The sequence below is a fragment of the Cyprinodon tularosa genome, unplaced genomic scaffold (genome assembly GCF_016077235.1).
Source record: "Cyprinodon tularosa strain WSP-4 unplaced genomic scaffold, ASM1607723v1 ctg867, whole genome shotgun sequence".
Taxonomy (NCBI): Eukaryota; Metazoa; Chordata; class Actinopteri; order Cyprinodontiformes; family Cyprinodontidae; genus Cyprinodon; species Cyprinodon tularosa.
In genome coordinates this window covers 1,107,716-1,125,585 of record NW_024039637.1, presented here as the reverse complement: position 1 = coordinate 1,125,585, position 17,870 = coordinate 1,107,716, and the positions used below count along the sequence as shown (strand labels likewise).

Genomic DNA, 17,870 nt, shown 5'->3' with positions numbered 1-17,870 from the left:
TTTCAAGAATATGTTAACTAAAATGTTGAAATATTAAAAGAGATAGAAAAAAGAACTATGAGAGAGAAATATTCAAATATCTATGTACCTTTTCTTCTGGATCTTTATCCAAAAATAAACAGTATGCAATGAAATATGTGCTTTAGATATCATTTATGGATTTTTTTTTTTTTGCTGGAACACATTAAAGTCTTAATAGCATCACTGATGCTCCTGGAGTGCATCTAGTAAAGTGTCACCAGATGCGTCTGATACTTCTGCTGCGCCTGTGCTCAATAGCAGAGTGTGGCTTTGCTATATTTGCTCTAAGTGTGTAAAAAGTAGTTTGAATATATTTGTATGCAGTCTCTGCAATCAGTTCATCAAGATTAGGATCCAGCCTTAAAAACTTTTTTCATTGTCATAGCTGTGCAAACCTCTACATGCTGTCACTGGGAATCCCCAGCAGCAGCTGCCTAAGGCCCAGTTTTTCTCCTACTGTTCATGGCGACTGGAAGAAGATATCGGAGTATTTCAGGTATATGGTACAAACTGCAAGCACCACAATATTAAAAGCGAACATATTTGCCAGCAGGTTTTGACATTTTAAGTTAATTTAGGCACTAATAAACAGTTTCCGGGGAAGTCTCATAACCCCTGCATTGGCACTGCTGTGTCTGTCTCCCTCCCAGCTCACAGATTAGCTTCGCTGATTGGTTGATGTGGTGCATTGAAAAAAAAGCCTGAACTCAGATAACACTTGGGGCTCAACTAGGAGACGGAGCTCTACTGAGAAAGTTCTGTAGCTTCACTTGGTGTGGAAGTGACATGACATTGGACGATTTTGTTTGCTTGCATCAAGATTCTCTAAAAATGGGTTTGCATCATTATCATTCGTGCTGCTGCACCTTTCTAGCAGGGATGCGCACCGGAGCCATCGGATCTGCTTGTTTCTGTCTCAAAGGGACATGTGCTAGTAACCTGGCTGGAGTCATTGTCTTAAAGGGATGTGTATTTATCGTTCATTTGGATTGCTCAGACTGTAGCTATGTGGTCCAGTAGTGTTTGTATCACAACACATAGATGCTGGATCTGAAGATCTTCAGACCCAACCAACAAAAAAATGTCGTTCACATGAACGTAGATAAACATCAGTGGAGCTACTTTGGGGAGAGTTTGTTCATAATAATGTTGATATACTCTAAAAAAAAAAAACTGGTTTGAAACTTAAGTAATAAAACATTGTCAAAAAATATAATTTTGAAACTGGTCAGAAATAAAAGTAAGAAAGAAATGTACAGAAAAAAATAAAGCTTAACTGAGGAGAGCTAAATCTGAAAAATCAAGCCATCCATCCTCTTCTTACCAGTGCTGATAACATTGAGCTTGATCCTATCTCTAGCAGTCTGTGTGTGGAAAGTAGGGTAAACCCTGGAGGTCATCTAAAAAATATATCAACTGAAAAGTAGTTTAAACATTTCTTTAATGGTTTACAATATGCTGTTTTTCCGTTCACACAGATTCTAAAGCTTTGATGATAAAAGTGGAGGTCCAAATCTCACAGGGCGACAGTGGAGCATTGACTGGTCTTTTATAACTTGTGATTGTGAAGTCAGAGCTGCTTTGCATGGTGGAAGATGTAATTGCAATCATTTTATATGTACTTAGATCAACACAAGGATGACTGAAGGGAATTGTCCTTTCTTTAACCTACAATTGAAAGTCTTTCTACTGTGTTTTTCTTTCCAGACCACCTTCAGGATTATGTTGGAAATGAGGAGGATTTCTCTGACCAGCAGCTCTGTGAACAGAGGAATTCCAGTTCGGGTCAAGAGGAACCAGAACCTATGCAGATTAAAGAAGAGCAGCAAGAACCAGAACATCCTTGGACCAAAGAGGAAATCGTGGAGCTCCCCATTAGTGAGCAGGAAGAGCAGCTTGTTCTGAAGCACGATAATGAAGATACAGAGGAGAAACCTTTTCCATGTTTGACATGCCAGGAAATATTTCTGAAAAAAGAACATTTAATAGATCACATGAGAAATCACACAGGTCTTAAGATTTGTGAATGTCTGTACTGTGGAAAAAGCTTCACTCAGAAAGCTGAACTTGATAAACACATTAGCGTTCACACAGGTGAGAAGCCTTTAGAATGTTTGTCCTGTGGGAAGCGTTTCAACTTTAACTCTGAACTTAGTAAGCACATAAGAACTCACACAGGTGAAAAGCCTTTCTCCTGTACAATTTGTTACAAAAGTTTTACGCAAAAAGTTCATTTGACTTCTCATATGAGAACTCACACAGGTGAGAAGCCTTTCAAATGTCTGTCCTGTGGAAAAAGCTTCAGCTCTCAGTCTGATCTTAATAAGCACATACGAATTCACACAGGTGAGAAGCCTTTTGAATGTCTGTCTTGTGGAAAAAGCTTCAGCTGTCAGTCTTATCTTAATAAGCACACACGAATTCACACTGGTGAAAAGCCTTTCAAATGTATGTATTGTGGAAAAAGCTTCACTAGTCAATCTTATCTTAAATCACACATCACAATTCACACAGCCGAGAAGCCTTTCAAATGTCCGTCCTGTGAAAGAAGCTTCAACTTTAGGTCTGATCTTAATAAGCATATAAGAAATCACACAGGTGAGAGACCTTTCAAATGTCTGTCCTGTGAGAAAGGCTTCAGCTTTAAGTCTGATCTTGATAGGCACATAAGAAATCACACAGGTGAGAAGCCTTTCAAATGTCTGTCCTGTGAGAAAAGCTTCAACTTTAAGTCTGACCTTAATAAACACATAAGAACTCACACAGGTGAGAAGCCTTTCTCCTGTAATGTTTGTGATAAAAGTTTTACTCAAAAGAGTATGTTGACTAGGCACATGATGACTCATGTGAGAAACATTTTTCCTCCATGACAAATTAAATAAATCGAAAAATGAGTCAAAGCAGTTCGATACCACAGGAATTAACAGCAGAGGCCTTTTCCATGTTAGACATCGGATAAAATGTCCGTGTAGAAACTCCTTCTCCTCATTACATGAGAAACTCACAAGTTAAAGCCCTTTTCTAGCTTCTAGGGAAAATGTTTCAATAACAGTAAAAGCAATTTCTACTCTAACAAATGTCTTTTTCTTGCATTATCTTCTGTGGTGGATGTTTCCTATTTTTGTAATTACTACTACTTGATGTGACAAACATAAATAAAAACCACATGGATTTAAATAAGTTAAAAACAATCATTTTCCATGTTTTCTCTATTTATTAGACAACCTAATTCTGTAATATAATTTTGTAAACGTAATAAAATGTACAGAGGACGACTAACATGTCTTCAATATTTCTTTGTGTACATTTGGTGAATTTAATTATTTCAGATATAGACAAATTAGTTTCTACATGTTTGAGAAAGAAAGTGTTGAACCATCACTGGTATTAAAGCCAGGATCAATTAAGGGAAAGATCTTTTCGCATAATTACGAGATAATATATAATTATGAGATGTCATCTTTAGGAGATCAGGAAAGACATTAATTTAGGATTCAATTTTGAATTGAGAAAGCTTCCTGGAGAGGTGGCGAAACGTCTTCTAATCTTGAAAACCAAGTCCAGTGGATATTTTTTGAATTTTTACGGGATGACTATGACCTGGAATACAGAGAACCTTCATCAGCATTAATTTAGGATGTACGCTACATGAAACGTGAATAATAAGTAGGTTGTTGGATTTCATATGCTTTTATTTACTTTTAGGTATGCGACACTGGGAAATGGAAGTAGTTTTAGTTTGTCAGCATTGAGCAGGTACCTTAAGTCCTTAGGACTGTTTAGGCGAAAAAGCCTAAACTGACTTTCTGGGAGTTGCACTGCTCCTGCAGAATCAATTAAATCAGCACGGGATGCTTTATGGCTATAATTTAATGCATCTGAAATGCCAAATAACTGTCTGGTACCTTTTCAAAATCCTTTCTGAGTACATTCAGCATGACACCTCATCCTTTTTTACCCAAAACGGTTTCTAATATTAAAGAGCTTTCTGAACAAAACACAAAGATTTAAGTTTTCCAAAGGCAGAAGCATGTAGAAAAAAACTTTTTGTCTAGCTGAATAAAACATAAATTTTTCTAAAGGAAATACTCGTGCTCGTTGTCCTACATTTATCTGGGGGACTCAGCAGAGACTCCCAGACTGCCCCTGGGGCCTCGGATCACTGGGGCCCGGGACTGGATTCACTTCGGGGTGGGGCCGGGTGTTGTTCTGGGATTGTTGGTGCAGGTGCCGGTGCCTTCGCTTCGATGCCGATTCCTGGGCGGTGCTTTTTCCGATGCTGGTCTTGTGGTACCGGTTTGGAGGGGAGGGGAGCTGCACGGCATAATGAGGTGCGGGTCTTGGGTTTTGTTCTGGGCTCTGGTTTTTCCGCTTGCATTTCTCCTCTTGCTTAGGGGAATTTTATTTATTTTTTTTTTTATTTTTTTTTCTATTTTTTTTTATTTATATATATATATATGTATGTATGTATGTATATATATATGTATGTATGTATGTATATATATGTATGTATGTATGTATATATATATGTATGTATGTATATATATGTATGTATGTGTGTATATATATATATATATATATATATATATATATATATATATATATATATAGATAGATAGATAGATAGATATAGATATATATAGATCTATATATAGATATATATACATGAATTATTTATTATTTATTTATTTATTAATTTTTTTCTCCCGGTGGGGGGAGCGGTTGCGGGCAGGTCAGTGTCTGGTGTCTACTGTCGCATTGGGGGGGCTTTTCTGCTTGGCGTTCTTTTTCCGGGGGGGATTGGCATGTCTGTTCTCTCGGGGGGCGGCCCCGTTGGGTGGGGGTCCTGCTGGCGGCGCGCTGCTGGTGTGTGGGGGTCTGGGCGGCTCCAGCGGGGTTGGTGTTGGGGGGCTGGTGTGGATGGGCTGGCTGCGCTGATTGGGTCTTCGGGTGGGTTTTCCCGCTTGGAGGCATGGTGGAGCTGCTTTGGTCCCGCTGATCGCGGCGGGTGTGGCTGCGGGGTGGGTGGGGGTTGGAGTGGCTACGCCCGGCGCGCGTCGGGGGGGCGGGGCGGCGGAGGTGCTTCAGGGGCATGTTGGGGGCTTGTGCAGGTGGCGAGGGGGGGCGGCAGGCGCGGCTGTGCTGCTCTAGCTTGGTCCGGTGGGGAAGCGGCGTGGTTATTTTGGGGGTCGCGGCCGGTTCGCGGCGGATGCGCGTGGGCTCCGGCGGTGGGCGTGGCCGCCTGTGTGTTTTTCGGGGGTGGTGCGGTCGCGTTGGGTGTTGCGGCTGGTCGCCGGGGCTTGGTGCCGGGGGGCGGGGCGTGTTTCGGTGCTCTGTGGGGCCGGGGCGTTTCGGTCGGTGCCGTGGGGGGGCCGGTGTTCTTTGCCCGGCCCTACTTCAGGGTGGCCGCGGACTTGCCTCCGCGCTCCCCAGGGCGCTGGCATGGCTGGGGGGCTTCTTGGGGTCCGTCTCTCCTCCTCCCTTGGTGGGGGTCCGATTTCCGGGGCTGGCCCCTCCTTGGTGCCTTCGCTCTTGGGGTCCCTTTGGGCGCCTGGGGCTTTGGGTCTTCCGGCGCTGGATTCGGTGCTCTGGGGGGGTGCTTCTCCAGCTCTCCACAACCACTATTGAGTATTTTTTCTATGGATAAACTTTACATGCACAAGTGCACCCTCACAAACAATTACAGGTGCTAGGCTCCAGGTACTTAGAGATTCACTTCCAAACAGAAACCCCACATTCATATCTTCAGGTAACACAGAGTACATGTCAGACTTAATAATATTACTTTTGCGATAGTTTCAAGGTGTTGATTTATTGTATATCTCGTACCATGTCTTTCGGTTGTGCTGTTCTTTTTTCATCTCGTTACAGGTGATGAAGCAGACTGAAAATGTTTTGTCATTGTCTCCTTTCTCTTCTTTCTTTCATCTTTTCTCTTTCTTTTTTCCCTTTTGTTCTGTTTTTCTGCCCTATTTACATTGCAGTGTCCATATAAACTGTAAAACTCCCTGCATAATTATAATAAAGCAATTTGTATGCGTGAAACAAGTGGAGCTATATGGCAATTGCCATACTGCTACACTTGTGAAAGTAAAATCTGTTGGGCTCTTTTTGGCATCAAGACAATTATTCTTATTGCCACGTTGCCAGACAGGACACTGTAAAAAAAAAAAAAAAAAGAGACTCACAGACTTCACTCCCATCAGACACCTCCTCCAGCTCTGCTGGGAGAAGCCAGAGGCCCTTCTAGGCCACCAGAGAGACATAGTCCCTCCACAGAGTCCTGGGTCTCCTCCTGGTGGAACGTACCTGGAACATATCCTGCGGGAGGCGCCAGGGGGCATCAGAAAAAGATGTCTGAGCCACCCCAACTAACTCCTCTGGATGTGGAGGAGAAGCAGCTCTACTCTGAGCCTCTCCTGGATGACTGAGCTCCTCACCCTCTCTGTAAGGGAGAGCCCAGCCACCCTGCAGAGAAGTTCATTTCAGCCACATGGATCCAGATTCTCCTTCTTTGGGTCATGATCCAGATTTCATGACCATCGGTGAGGATAGGGGTGTGTAGCGTCTGCATTATAGCAGCGGCCGCACAAATCCATCTATCTAAATATTTAACTAACTCATTTACAGATCAGTCAGGAAATATGACTCCAATCATTCGTCTTTGGGCTGCTTTTCTTCCAAAGCAGTATCCAGTCTTCTCACTGGTCTCAGCTTGGCTCAAAATAACTGCTCTCTGTGATCCAGTATTCTGTCTTTTGTACTTTAAGGTACTCCATAATGTGGATTTTTCCTTTCTTTAAAGGAAAATTATTTTTAATACATTATAAGAATGTTTTTAACCTGCTCTCCAAGGCACACTGCCTGTTTTAGATCATTGCAAAAAGACAGTCAGTCCTCAACATCAGGTGTCTTTATTTCATGTTTCTGCTTCCACACACTTCCACACATGCAGTCAGTTTCTCCGTAGGCCTGCTTATTAACGACTTTGACCAATGTGTGTCAAGGCAGTGATGCATCTAAAAGGTGAAGGACACTGGCCCTCCAGGACTGGAGTGAATGGAACCCTGTATTTAACACATCTTATTTAGATGGTTGCAGGTTAGTTAAGCTGGTTAATTAGCCATAAATTGAAATTAGGTGCCCAGAAACGTAGAAACCCCTTAAAATACAGCAATGATCAGCAGAACAATAATTTACTTTAATTATCTGAACTGAACCTTCTTGCTCTTCTCCTTGGATGTTCCAGAGCAGAACTTTTTGTTCTGTAATCAGTATATTTAGGTGCATAACAGATTTAATCATTTAGGCTTTTATACATGCATTAACAGAATTAATATAGTTAAAGGTATAGTGGAGGATTCTCTTTTTCCAGGTGGATCATCTAAATAAGTTGTCCTCCTAATTGTCAATCATTCTGGTGATATGTTTATGTAAGGCCGTCCTACACACTGGTCCCCATTTTCACTTACTGGAGGTGAGTTTGACATAGTGGAAAAATGGCAAATCTTGTTTTGGATTTAAGCTTCTATGAGCGATGCAAACAAACTTTTAAACAGAGCGTGCACAAAGAGAAATGGGCTCCTGCATACTCTCGCACACGTTTAATAGGGGTTCCCTCTTGGGAACGGGGACAGGGTTGTGCATGTGCATTTTTTAAGTGAAAAGGGTTGGTCTTTTAAAAAAAATCCCAAAACAATCCTCCACTATACCTTTAATAGGCTATGCAAAATTGTACATACATTTTTACTGCATATATGCGTTAGACTGTTCACTGCTTTAACATCTGCAGACATTTCAATTGTTGAAACACCAATAATTGTTAATACACTTCAGATTTAATAGCTACATGACTTTAAAACAGTGTAGAGTAAGTTTCTGCATTAGGCTACATAAACTAGAACTTTTTAAATAAATAGTGAAGGAGCTCTAAGAAAAACAGGCCAGTGTTATACTGACTAACTATATTTATGCAGTGGAATATTTACAATTGTTTATTTTTTTGGTGGTGAATTTTAATAAAAAAAATATATCCATAATTGCATATGTTCAAAATTCAGTGTTATAAATTCAATGTAAAAGGGTCTGATGGGGTTGATGGAGGTGGTGAGTTTTTTGGCTGACACCCTTGTCTTTGGGTAGTAAACTCCTAAATCAATCCAAATGTATCTGTCTGCACGCAGCAAGACTACACAACACTTAAAACTCCTAATTAGGCTCAGGGATAGGTTTTTCACTACCCAACATGCCTCTCTCATGCAGGCTGCAGACACAGTCCTCTTTAATAATCCATCCAGAGTTAAATTAAATGCAGTTTTCTCCATGGTTCGTTCTTCTTCTTCACCACCATAGCTGTTTCTATTGCTTCAGTTTTTAACAGCTAACAGGTAATGCAGCTATAAAAAAAAAACACCCTGCAATATCCAAGTTGAATCTGATGGCAGCTACTGCATGCTCCGCTAACTCATATTGGTGAGTCATGTGAACAAATGAGTGTCATTTGAGTCGCTAAAAGCAGTTTGAATTAATCTAGTGCAGATTCCTTTGACTTCAGTCTTCAAAAGGTCCAAACATTTTCAAGTCTAGATTTTTGCATAAATCTTTTAGGTGAATTTCTGCTGTTAAAATTTAGCAGCTGTGAATTTATGCACCTGAATTTTTTTTCATATTTTAATTTCTGCAGTAAAAAAAAGTAGTGGAATTCTTTCAAGCAGTTTTTTTGGTGGTGAATTTTAAGTTAAAAAAATCAAATCCATAATAGTACAGGTTAAAAATTCAGTGGTTTAATTTGAATGTCTTAAAAAGATAAAATTCTGAGACTATTTTTCTTATTATTATTTTTATGTCACTTAATTACACTATGATTTTATTACTGTCTTTGAACAAAAGCAGCACACGTCCAGTGTTTGTTTTTCTGTTCTAAGGTCTGTTGTTAAGGACGTTCATTTTCTTTCCAAACATTTTGTGACCATCAGCATTTTAGCAGGTTGTAAAATTCTATATATTTACCATTAAAGACAGAGGAGTCCTGTTCCTGATGGTGATTGATGTCAGAATTAGTGAATTTTCAAACCACAGATCCTTTCAGTTTTATTTTTATTTGGTCTCTACAGCTGGAACTTGTTCTGCATCTTTAGAAGGACTCAGTTCTTGCTGTAATACAGAAGATTGGAACCCTAAGACATCTCTGATGAAGTCAGCTGTAAATCTGGTTACAATGCTCTATTGAAAGCTGTCCAGGATGAATTGGAGCATTTTAAATGTGCCTGCAGGAGGAGCAGAGGGGGAGAAGCTTTAACACATGGTTCCTGAGCAACTAGTGGAAGCTCGCTCCATTGTTTGCTCATTATTCGTTGACTTTTCTCCAGCCATTAGTCGTATTCAGCCATAGATTTTAGCAGATGAACCGAAGAGTGTTTATTACATCTGTACTGGTCTCATTTGCTGGTTGTTGGATTTTTTTGTCAACTTTTGATCAGAAGAGTTGAGGATGAAATGCGTTTGATCAGATGCTCTTATTTCATCCCTTGGTTCCCTGCAGATCTGACTTCTTTATCTCCTCTTTATCTTCTATTAAAAAGAGTCAACGCTGACCACTGTTTCGTAAGCCTGGCGTACAATGTGCGATTTACTTCAATCGTTGCATGCAGCTGCTGCTCACACTGTACGACTAAACGCAGGGTTTAGTTGTACAGTGTGAGTTCACAGCTCACGATTTATGTTTGGCCCGACGTTCTGATATGATCTACCTGCTCACACTGAACGACTAAAAACCACGTCGGACTCAGCTCCGCAGTAAGATGGAGCTGCTCTGACTCATCTATCCAGAAGTCAAACAATTAGAATTCAATTCAATTCAATTCAGTTTATTTATATAGCGCCAAATTCACAACACATGTCATCTCAAGGCACTTTACAGTTCAACCAGATCATACAGTCAAATTGATACAAAGTTTTCTATCTAAGGAAAACCAGTTGATTGCATTGACTCATTGACTCAAATACAATCCCCCACACTAAGCATGCTTGTAGCGACAGTGGAGAGGAAAAACTCCCTTTTAACAGGAAGAAACCTCCAGCAGAACCAGGCTCAGTGTGAGCGGCCATCTGCCGAGGCCGACTGGGGTTCAAGGAGACAGAAGCAGAGATACAAAAAGCAGCTGTAAAAGGCGGCCCCGTCCAGGAAACACACAGCCAGGCAGACGAGCTCCAAGGCAGCTCCCATGTCAGAGGACGAAGAGAGCACATCCACTCAGTCACGGTCAGAGAAACAGGACCACACTGGAAAACAGGCCGATCTCCAACATCTATTAACAAGGGTGTTGATAGAAGCAGCACAGCTGATGTTTCTTTCCAGGATGACGTCACAGCCAAACAGGAACAGACGAGGCAAAGCTACTCTGAGGAAAAGCAGAGAGAGCAGAAGGTTAGAGATTGAACTAACAGATTCTGCAGAATAGGAGAACAGAGAGAGAATGAAGCAGAATGATGAAATGGGGGTCCCTATGTCCTCCAAAAGTCTAAGCCTATAGCAGCATAACTATAGAGATAGCTCAGGATAACCTGAGCCACCCTAACTATAAGCTTTATCAAAAATGAAAGTTTTAAGCCTAGCCTTAAAAGTAGACAGGGTGTCTGCCTCACGGACTAAAACTGGTAGTTGGTTCCACAGGAGAGGAGCCTGATAACTAAAAGATCTGCCTCCCATTCTACTTTTAGAAATTCTAGGAACCACTAGTAAACCTGCAGATTGAGAGCGAAGTGCTCTGTTAGGAACATAAGGAACAATCAGATCTCTGATATAAGATGGAGCTTGGCCATTTAAGGCTTTATATGTGAGAAGGAGGATTTTAAATTCTATTCTTGATTTAACAGGAAGCCAATGAAGAGAAGCTAGAATAGGAGAGATATGATCTCTCTTTTTCATTTTCATTAGAACTCTGGCTGCAGCATTTTGGATCAGCTGAAGGCTTTTAACTACAGTTTGTGGACTTCCTGATAGTAAAGAATTACAATAGTCCAGCCTTGAAGTAACAAATGCATGGACTAGTTTCTCAGCATCACCCCTGGACAGGATATTTCTAATTTTTGCAATGTTCCTCAGATGAAAGAAGGAAATTCTAGAAACCTCTTTGATGTGGAATTTAAATGACAGGTCCTGATCAAAAATAACACCAAGATTTTTTACTTTATTATCTGAAATCAGTTTAATCCCATCCAAATGAAGTGACTGGCTAATCAGTTTCTTTTTCAGAGACTCTGGTCCAAAGACTATAACTTCTGTTTTGTCTGCATTCAGAAGCAGAAAGTTAAGAGTCATCCAGGTTTTTATGTCTTCAAGACATGCCTGTAATCTATGTAATGGGTTAGCTTCATCTGGATTTATAGACAGATATAGCTGGGTATCATCAGCATAACAGTGGAAATTAATCCCATGCTGTCTAATAATTCTACCAATTGGGAGCATGTATAAAGTAAAGAGAATTGGTCCTAGCACTGATCCCTGTGGTACTCCACAGGTAACCTTTGAGCGTGTTGAAGATCTATCATTAACATGAACAAACTGAATTCAATCAGATAGATAAGATTTAAACCAGTCTAGTGCTGTTCCTTTAATTCCAACAAAATATTCAAGTCTTTCTAAAAGAATATTATGGTCAACTGTATCAAATGCAGCACTAAGATCCAACAGGACGAGCACAGATACAAGTCCATTATCTGAGGCCATGAGAATATCATTAGTGACTTTCACCAGAGCTGTTTCAGTGCTATGATGAGCTCTAAAGCCAGACTGAAACTCTTCAAAAAGTTCATTATGGTGGAAGTGATCGCAAACTTGTTTGGCAACTACTTTCTCAAGAATTTTGGATAAGAAAGGAAGATTGGATATAGGTCTATAATTGATCAAGTCATCTGGGTCAAGAGACGGTTTCTTAAGCAGAGGTTTAATTACAGCAATCTTAAAAGCTTTAGGTACATATCCCTGTAACAGAGATAGATTAATCACATCTAAAATGGAGGAGGAGATCAAAGGGAATACCTCCTTAAATAACCTGGTTGGAACTGGATCTAACATACAAGTTGAAGGCTTAGATGAAGACAATAATTTTGCTAATTCAGAGAGTTCAACTGGATCAAAGCAGTCTAAACCCGGTTCAGATTCCATGACTACCTCAGGTACAATCGCGGATAGAGGAGTGCTTATGATCTTATTTTTAATAAGATCAATCTTATTTATAAAGAATCCCATAAAATCATTGCTGCTAAGAGCAGGTGGAATGGACGGTTCAACAGAGCTATAGCTCTGGGTGAGTTTGGCAACTGTATTAAAAAGAAATCTAGGATTATTCTTATTCTCCTCTATTAATGAGGAGAAGTATGCTGCTCTTGCTTTACAAAGGGTCCTCTTATACAGCAGTAAACCATTTTTCCAGACTAGGAAGGACTCTCGCAGGCCTGTGGAGCGATATTTTCTCTCCAGTTTCCTAGCATTTTGCTTCAAAGTACGCAGCTCTGCATTAAACCAAGGAGCAAGCTTTCTATTTTTAACGGTTTTCATTTTCAAAGGAGCTGCGTTGTCTAAGGCAATACGCAGAGAACTAGCAACCCCATCAACAAAATCATCAACCTGTGAAGGGGAATAAGCTAAGCTTTTGCACTCTGCAGCACTGCTCAGCGACACAGAGGAGAGAGAAAGTGAAGCAGATTCTTTAAAATTTATAACTGCACTATCTGATAAAGATCTACTAAAATTGAACATTCTTTTGGGGGAGGAGAACTCTGTTAAAGTAATCCTGAAGGTTATAAGAAAGTGGTCAGAGAGGACAGGGTTGTGAGGAAATACTGTTATTTCTTCACATTCTATGCCGTATGTCAGCACAAGATCCAAAGTATGAAGATGAGAATGCGTGGGACTATTCACATTTTGAACAAAGCCAATAGTGTCTAAGATAGCATTAAAGGCTGCTCTTAAGCTATCGCCTTCAATGTCAGCATGGATGTTAAAATCTCCCACTATGATGACCCTGTCAGTATTTAATACCAAATCAGAAAGGAACTCTGAAAACTCATCTAAAAATTCAGAGTAAGGACCTGGTGGACGATACAAAGTTACAAAAAGAAGAGGTTTTCTTGCCTTGAAATTTGGATCAGGGAAATTAAGGGTTAAATGTTCAAAAGAGTTGTAGGTATTAACTGTTTTGGGAGTAATCAGTAAGTCAGACTGGAAGATTGTTGCTACTCCTCCTCCTCGCCCAGAACTTCTGGGGATGTGAAAATTTAAATAGCTTGAAGGAGTTGCCTCATTTATGCTCACATAATCCTCTTGCTGCAGCCAGGTTTCTGTAAGGCAAAACAAGTCAATGTGATTATCACAAATCAAGTCATTAACTAGTAGACTTTTAGAGGAAAGCGATCTTATGTTAAACAGACCGCATTTAATTGTTTTAACTTTTTCCCCAATTGGAGTTATTTTGATTTTAATTAGATTATCATGATTTACTCCTTTGGGAATCTTTGCTAATTTATTAGATTTTGGTCGTGGGCAAGACACTGTCTGGATGGAGTAAAGAGTGGGTAACAGTAGAGAAGCTGCAGAGATGTGTGTTAAACTACAACTCTGCTTTAGAAGAGGAATCTAATGGAGGATCTAGTGAATATTAAGCTCACTAGAATGAAACACACTGCCTTGGCAATTTGTGCATTTTTCTGCTAAAAGCCCTAAAAAGAAAAGGTGACGACATATTTGGAAAAAGGAAATGGCTGAGCAAACGTGGCTACAGCGGGCTTCAATTGTACAGGCAGAACTGCATTTCACTCATTGCGTCTCTGCCACACTGCTTCTACAAAACTGAGAGGACGAATAAAAAGAAGAATCCTTGTTTGCGCATGCGTCCTAAGCCATTTGACAAGACAGTTGGGAGAAAATCAAACATGTTTGATATTCTCCCAACCTCACTATTCCTGATGGGGAGGTGGTCGTTAGAGGCTGATCGCCGCTCGTAACCCCCTGTACACTACACGACGCACGATAAGGCGGAAAGTCAGCCCGATTGAAAAATACTCGCACGACTGGAAAATCGCCCTGAAAAGTGCACAGTGTACGCCAGGCTTTATTGTGCCTCCAATTTGACTGTCGGCTTTAACCCTGAATGAGGCTGATTCTAACTAATCAGCATTAGGGATGGGGATTGTTAATATTTATTGATATGGATACCTTTATCGATACTCCTTATCGATCCGAGTCTTTATCGATACCACTATCGATACTTTTATGTTTTTAACAGAACTGGTATTGCTTTTATTGCTTAACAAGTGATATATCCTTCTGAGAACCGAAGAAAAAAATGTTTTACAATTTCTTTTTTTGTGTGATTTCCCAAATATTTGGACCTAAAAAAACACATTACAATTTAAATTTTTTTAAATATATTTTTAATTTTAATTTTATTGCATGTCCACTGTGGAGAACAACAGGACAATTTTCATGGGAAAATAGAACAAGCTTAAGAAATAAAGATTATGTCTTGAAAGTGATATTTACCTATGAACCTTTGACATTTGATAAAAACAGATACAATTCTGTAAAATTCTTCTTTTGTTTGTTGCTTGCAACAGCAAAAATACATGTATTTACTTCAACAATAAACTATAAGACATAGAACTAAGCAGTTTTAGCTGTGATAATCCTGGAAGCATCTTTTCGTTTTTGTTATGCAGAGGAACATCTTGCATTTGGTGCACCTCATGTATGTCTTGCCATTGCAACCCTTGTTCCTGCATCTTTCCGCATGCTTTATGTCCATCATCTCTGCCATGTGTCTAGCTCCTAGTCTGCGTACAGATGGCTCTGGTTGTGGAATCCTTGTTTTGGTTGGTGGCTGATACTCTTCCTCACTTTCTTCACTGCTGTCATGAAATGCTGGACTATCCATCAGCTCTTCAGCCAAATGCCGTTTGAAGTCCAGGTAGTGCTCTGTGTTTTTAGCTGGTCGATTCAGTGCTATACTGTCAGACTTGTACTGAATCCAAGCATTTGTGATGGCAACATCAAAGAAATGCGTCATCACACGTGATGTCCACCTCTTCATCCTGGTAGACATGCGATAGAAGCTTAGCATTCTGTCACAAAGGTCTAAGAACACATAAGTTCCTGGAGGAACAGACGCGACCATTCACAAGACTGCTGCAGCTCCAACTCCCAGTCTTTGCCCCCTGAATGTGTTCTTCCCCTGATAAACCTCAAAATCAAGGATGAGACCATTTGGAGAGGCAAGCACAAAGACCTTCTGGCCAGTAGTGTTTGGCTTTCCTGGCACATACTGCCTGATTGGGCAACAGCCTGTGAATGGGGTGATTTGCTCATCAATGCACACTTTATCACTCCTTGGAAGGCTGAGACAACCTCAGCCTCACACGGTCAAGCAATGGTCTGACTCTCCAATGAATATCTGACTTCTTTGTCTCTTCACTCACATCCAGGTCATTGACAATCTTAAGTGAACTTCATAGCTTGTAGAACCTGTCCCTTGTCATCTTCTTCCTAATGACTGGTACTTTGGTTTTTCTAGCCTAAAACAATTTCACTCTGGGATATGTGGACTGATATGCCAAAGAAAATTTTGATTTCTTGGGCAGTAGTATTCAGTGACACTCCTGTAGTTTGCAGCTGTCTTTGATTTGTAAAGGCTACCAGATCTTCAAATATTTTGTCATCAATGTACTGTGAAAAGTACTGTTGGACTGTATTGGACTCCAGTATTCACGGATTTTAGGGTCATTGTGATCGGCAGGAAGCCCAGGTAGCACAGGTGTGAATCTATTTTAATGGGATGGGAAACAAATAAAGTTAATAAAAACACTTGTTAGGTTTTATTATTTATACATCATGTGCATTGTTATTTTGTTAGTCAGATTAGACAGAGCAGAAGGCCTTCCTTGACATTGTGGATGTCACAGTGTGTACGGAGCTCATCTAATCAGGACAGCCTTCGTGTCTTTAAAAATACACAGGATATGGGCACATCTTGGAGCCGGTCTGATAGGAGAGCTGCTGTATCTGTAACCCTGAAGCATAGAAGCAAGCTGCATGGAGTTCAAGACATGGATGGCGTGTCAGTTTCTGATACGGACAGCTAAGCATCCACATGATGCAACACAGACTCAGAAGGTATAAGAAGCAGGAGATGACGTTGTTCGGGGCTCAAACTTTGCCGGACGCTTGCGGAAGGGATTTTTGAGACCACAGCTGTGCATAGCTCTAAGCATTTTTCTCTGTCCTGTAACGACCTGATCTGGAATAAACTCTGTTACTTTTTTACTCCTGTTTTTATAGTCCTTTTTTATATGGTTTTACCCAGTTTGGGTTAAGAGTAGTAAATAACTTGCTCCCAGGAAAAGAACCGGTGAGGAGGCCCCCGGGGCGCCACAGCCTTTACTTCCAAGGGGACAAATCCTCCTAACTTTAACACACTACATTTGTTTTACACCATAATTTCAGTGTCATGGATGTAATATTGACCATTCTCAGAAGCATTTTTTTAGGCAACTTGCATATATTTAACATCTGTTATACAGACTACAAATTCTACAATAATCTACAGTAACATGATAATAAAATTGATTACATTAGCCTGAAACTAAACAAAACATACAAGTTTGTCCTGGCCCACAGAGGACGACTGTGGTGCGGCGGCAGGAGGAGGAGGAGTCTTTTCAACCCGGAGACAGTCAAAGGTACTGCATTTGGCCTTTATTTGATGCACAATAGTAATGTGCTTGGCCTTTGAGGTTGTGTTCCCCCCTTTAAAAGAGATGGTTTTGCAACAAAAGTTGCATTTCGCTTCTTCTTTATCTTTGAGCTTGGTAAAATGAAGCCAAACTTTTGACCTTTTCGTCCGTTCAGCCATCCTCGAGTCACGAGATAAGTTAACTGCCAGACTTCACTTGTTTTACTTTTAATATCTGTTTGCTTACAATTTCATTCCAAAACATTGGTGGACATGCTGCAGTGATTGGACTGATTAGATTTAAATGCTGTGACGCGACTCGAGGGACATACAATTATGTTACAGGACCTCCGGGAGAAAAAAAAAAAAAAACGACCAGACTCGATAGTGGTATCGATAAGCCCAAACGTTATTGATTTTCGGGTTTTGAAAAAACTGAAACCGGGTCCTTGATAGAACCGGGTTTCAATCCCCATCCCTAATCAGGATCTTTGGACAGATGTCAGTAGAAACTCCTTGGGACCCTCACTGAAAGGAACTGTTGCTTTGAACTCCTCGCTGACTTTGTGTTTCAGAAACAGACCAACTGGAGCTTTTTTACTAGAAGCTTTGTTTTCATGCGGATAAAAGTTTGATGGAAAGTGTGATTCTAGTTGATCAGAATCTATTCTGATCTTCTCTTCAATCAAAGGTCAAGTAGGAAAATCACCTGTAGACTGTTGGAAAGATCTAGCATTGAATATCTATGACTTCCTTTCAGGACCATAGTAAAGTGAACAGGATCAGTTCACTGAAGAAAGCCTGATCCAGTCGACTCTATCCAAGTCATCCAATCAGGACAGACCTGGTTCTGATCCAATCCGGCTTCAGATGTAGCTGCCAGCATTCGGAACTAACTGGTTCAGAAAGTCTCCCAGTTCTCCATTTGTTGACCCTGATTATGTAACTTTGGGATGTTGAGAGCGTGTTATGTTTCCTTCTGGGTTTTTACTGCCTGTTGTAAAACGAATGGCCCCCATGGGGATAATAAAGATGAACTGGACCCTGAACCTGGAAGTAGGATTGGCAGCATGAAGGTTTGATTCCAGGGTAAAGGAGAGAAGCAGAAAGGGACAATCTGAT

At 40.5% G+C, this 17,870-nt stretch overlaps 1 protein-coding gene across 1 annotated transcript; it reads left to right on the top strand.

The window, feature by feature from the left end:
• Positions 1 to 416: 416 nt before the first annotated feature.
• Positions 417 to 2,910, top strand: LOC119775321 (zinc finger protein OZF-like). The gene is made up of 2 exons (XM_038273261.1): positions 417 to 517; positions 1,729 to 2,910. Exons 1-2 carry the CDS (start codon positions 484 to 486, stop codon positions 2,889 to 2,891), a joined length of 1,197 nt encoding a protein of 398 aa, XP_038129189.1. The 5' UTR covers positions 417 to 483; the 3' UTR covers positions 2,892 to 2,910.
• Positions 2,911 to 17,870: the final 14,960 nt, after the last annotated feature.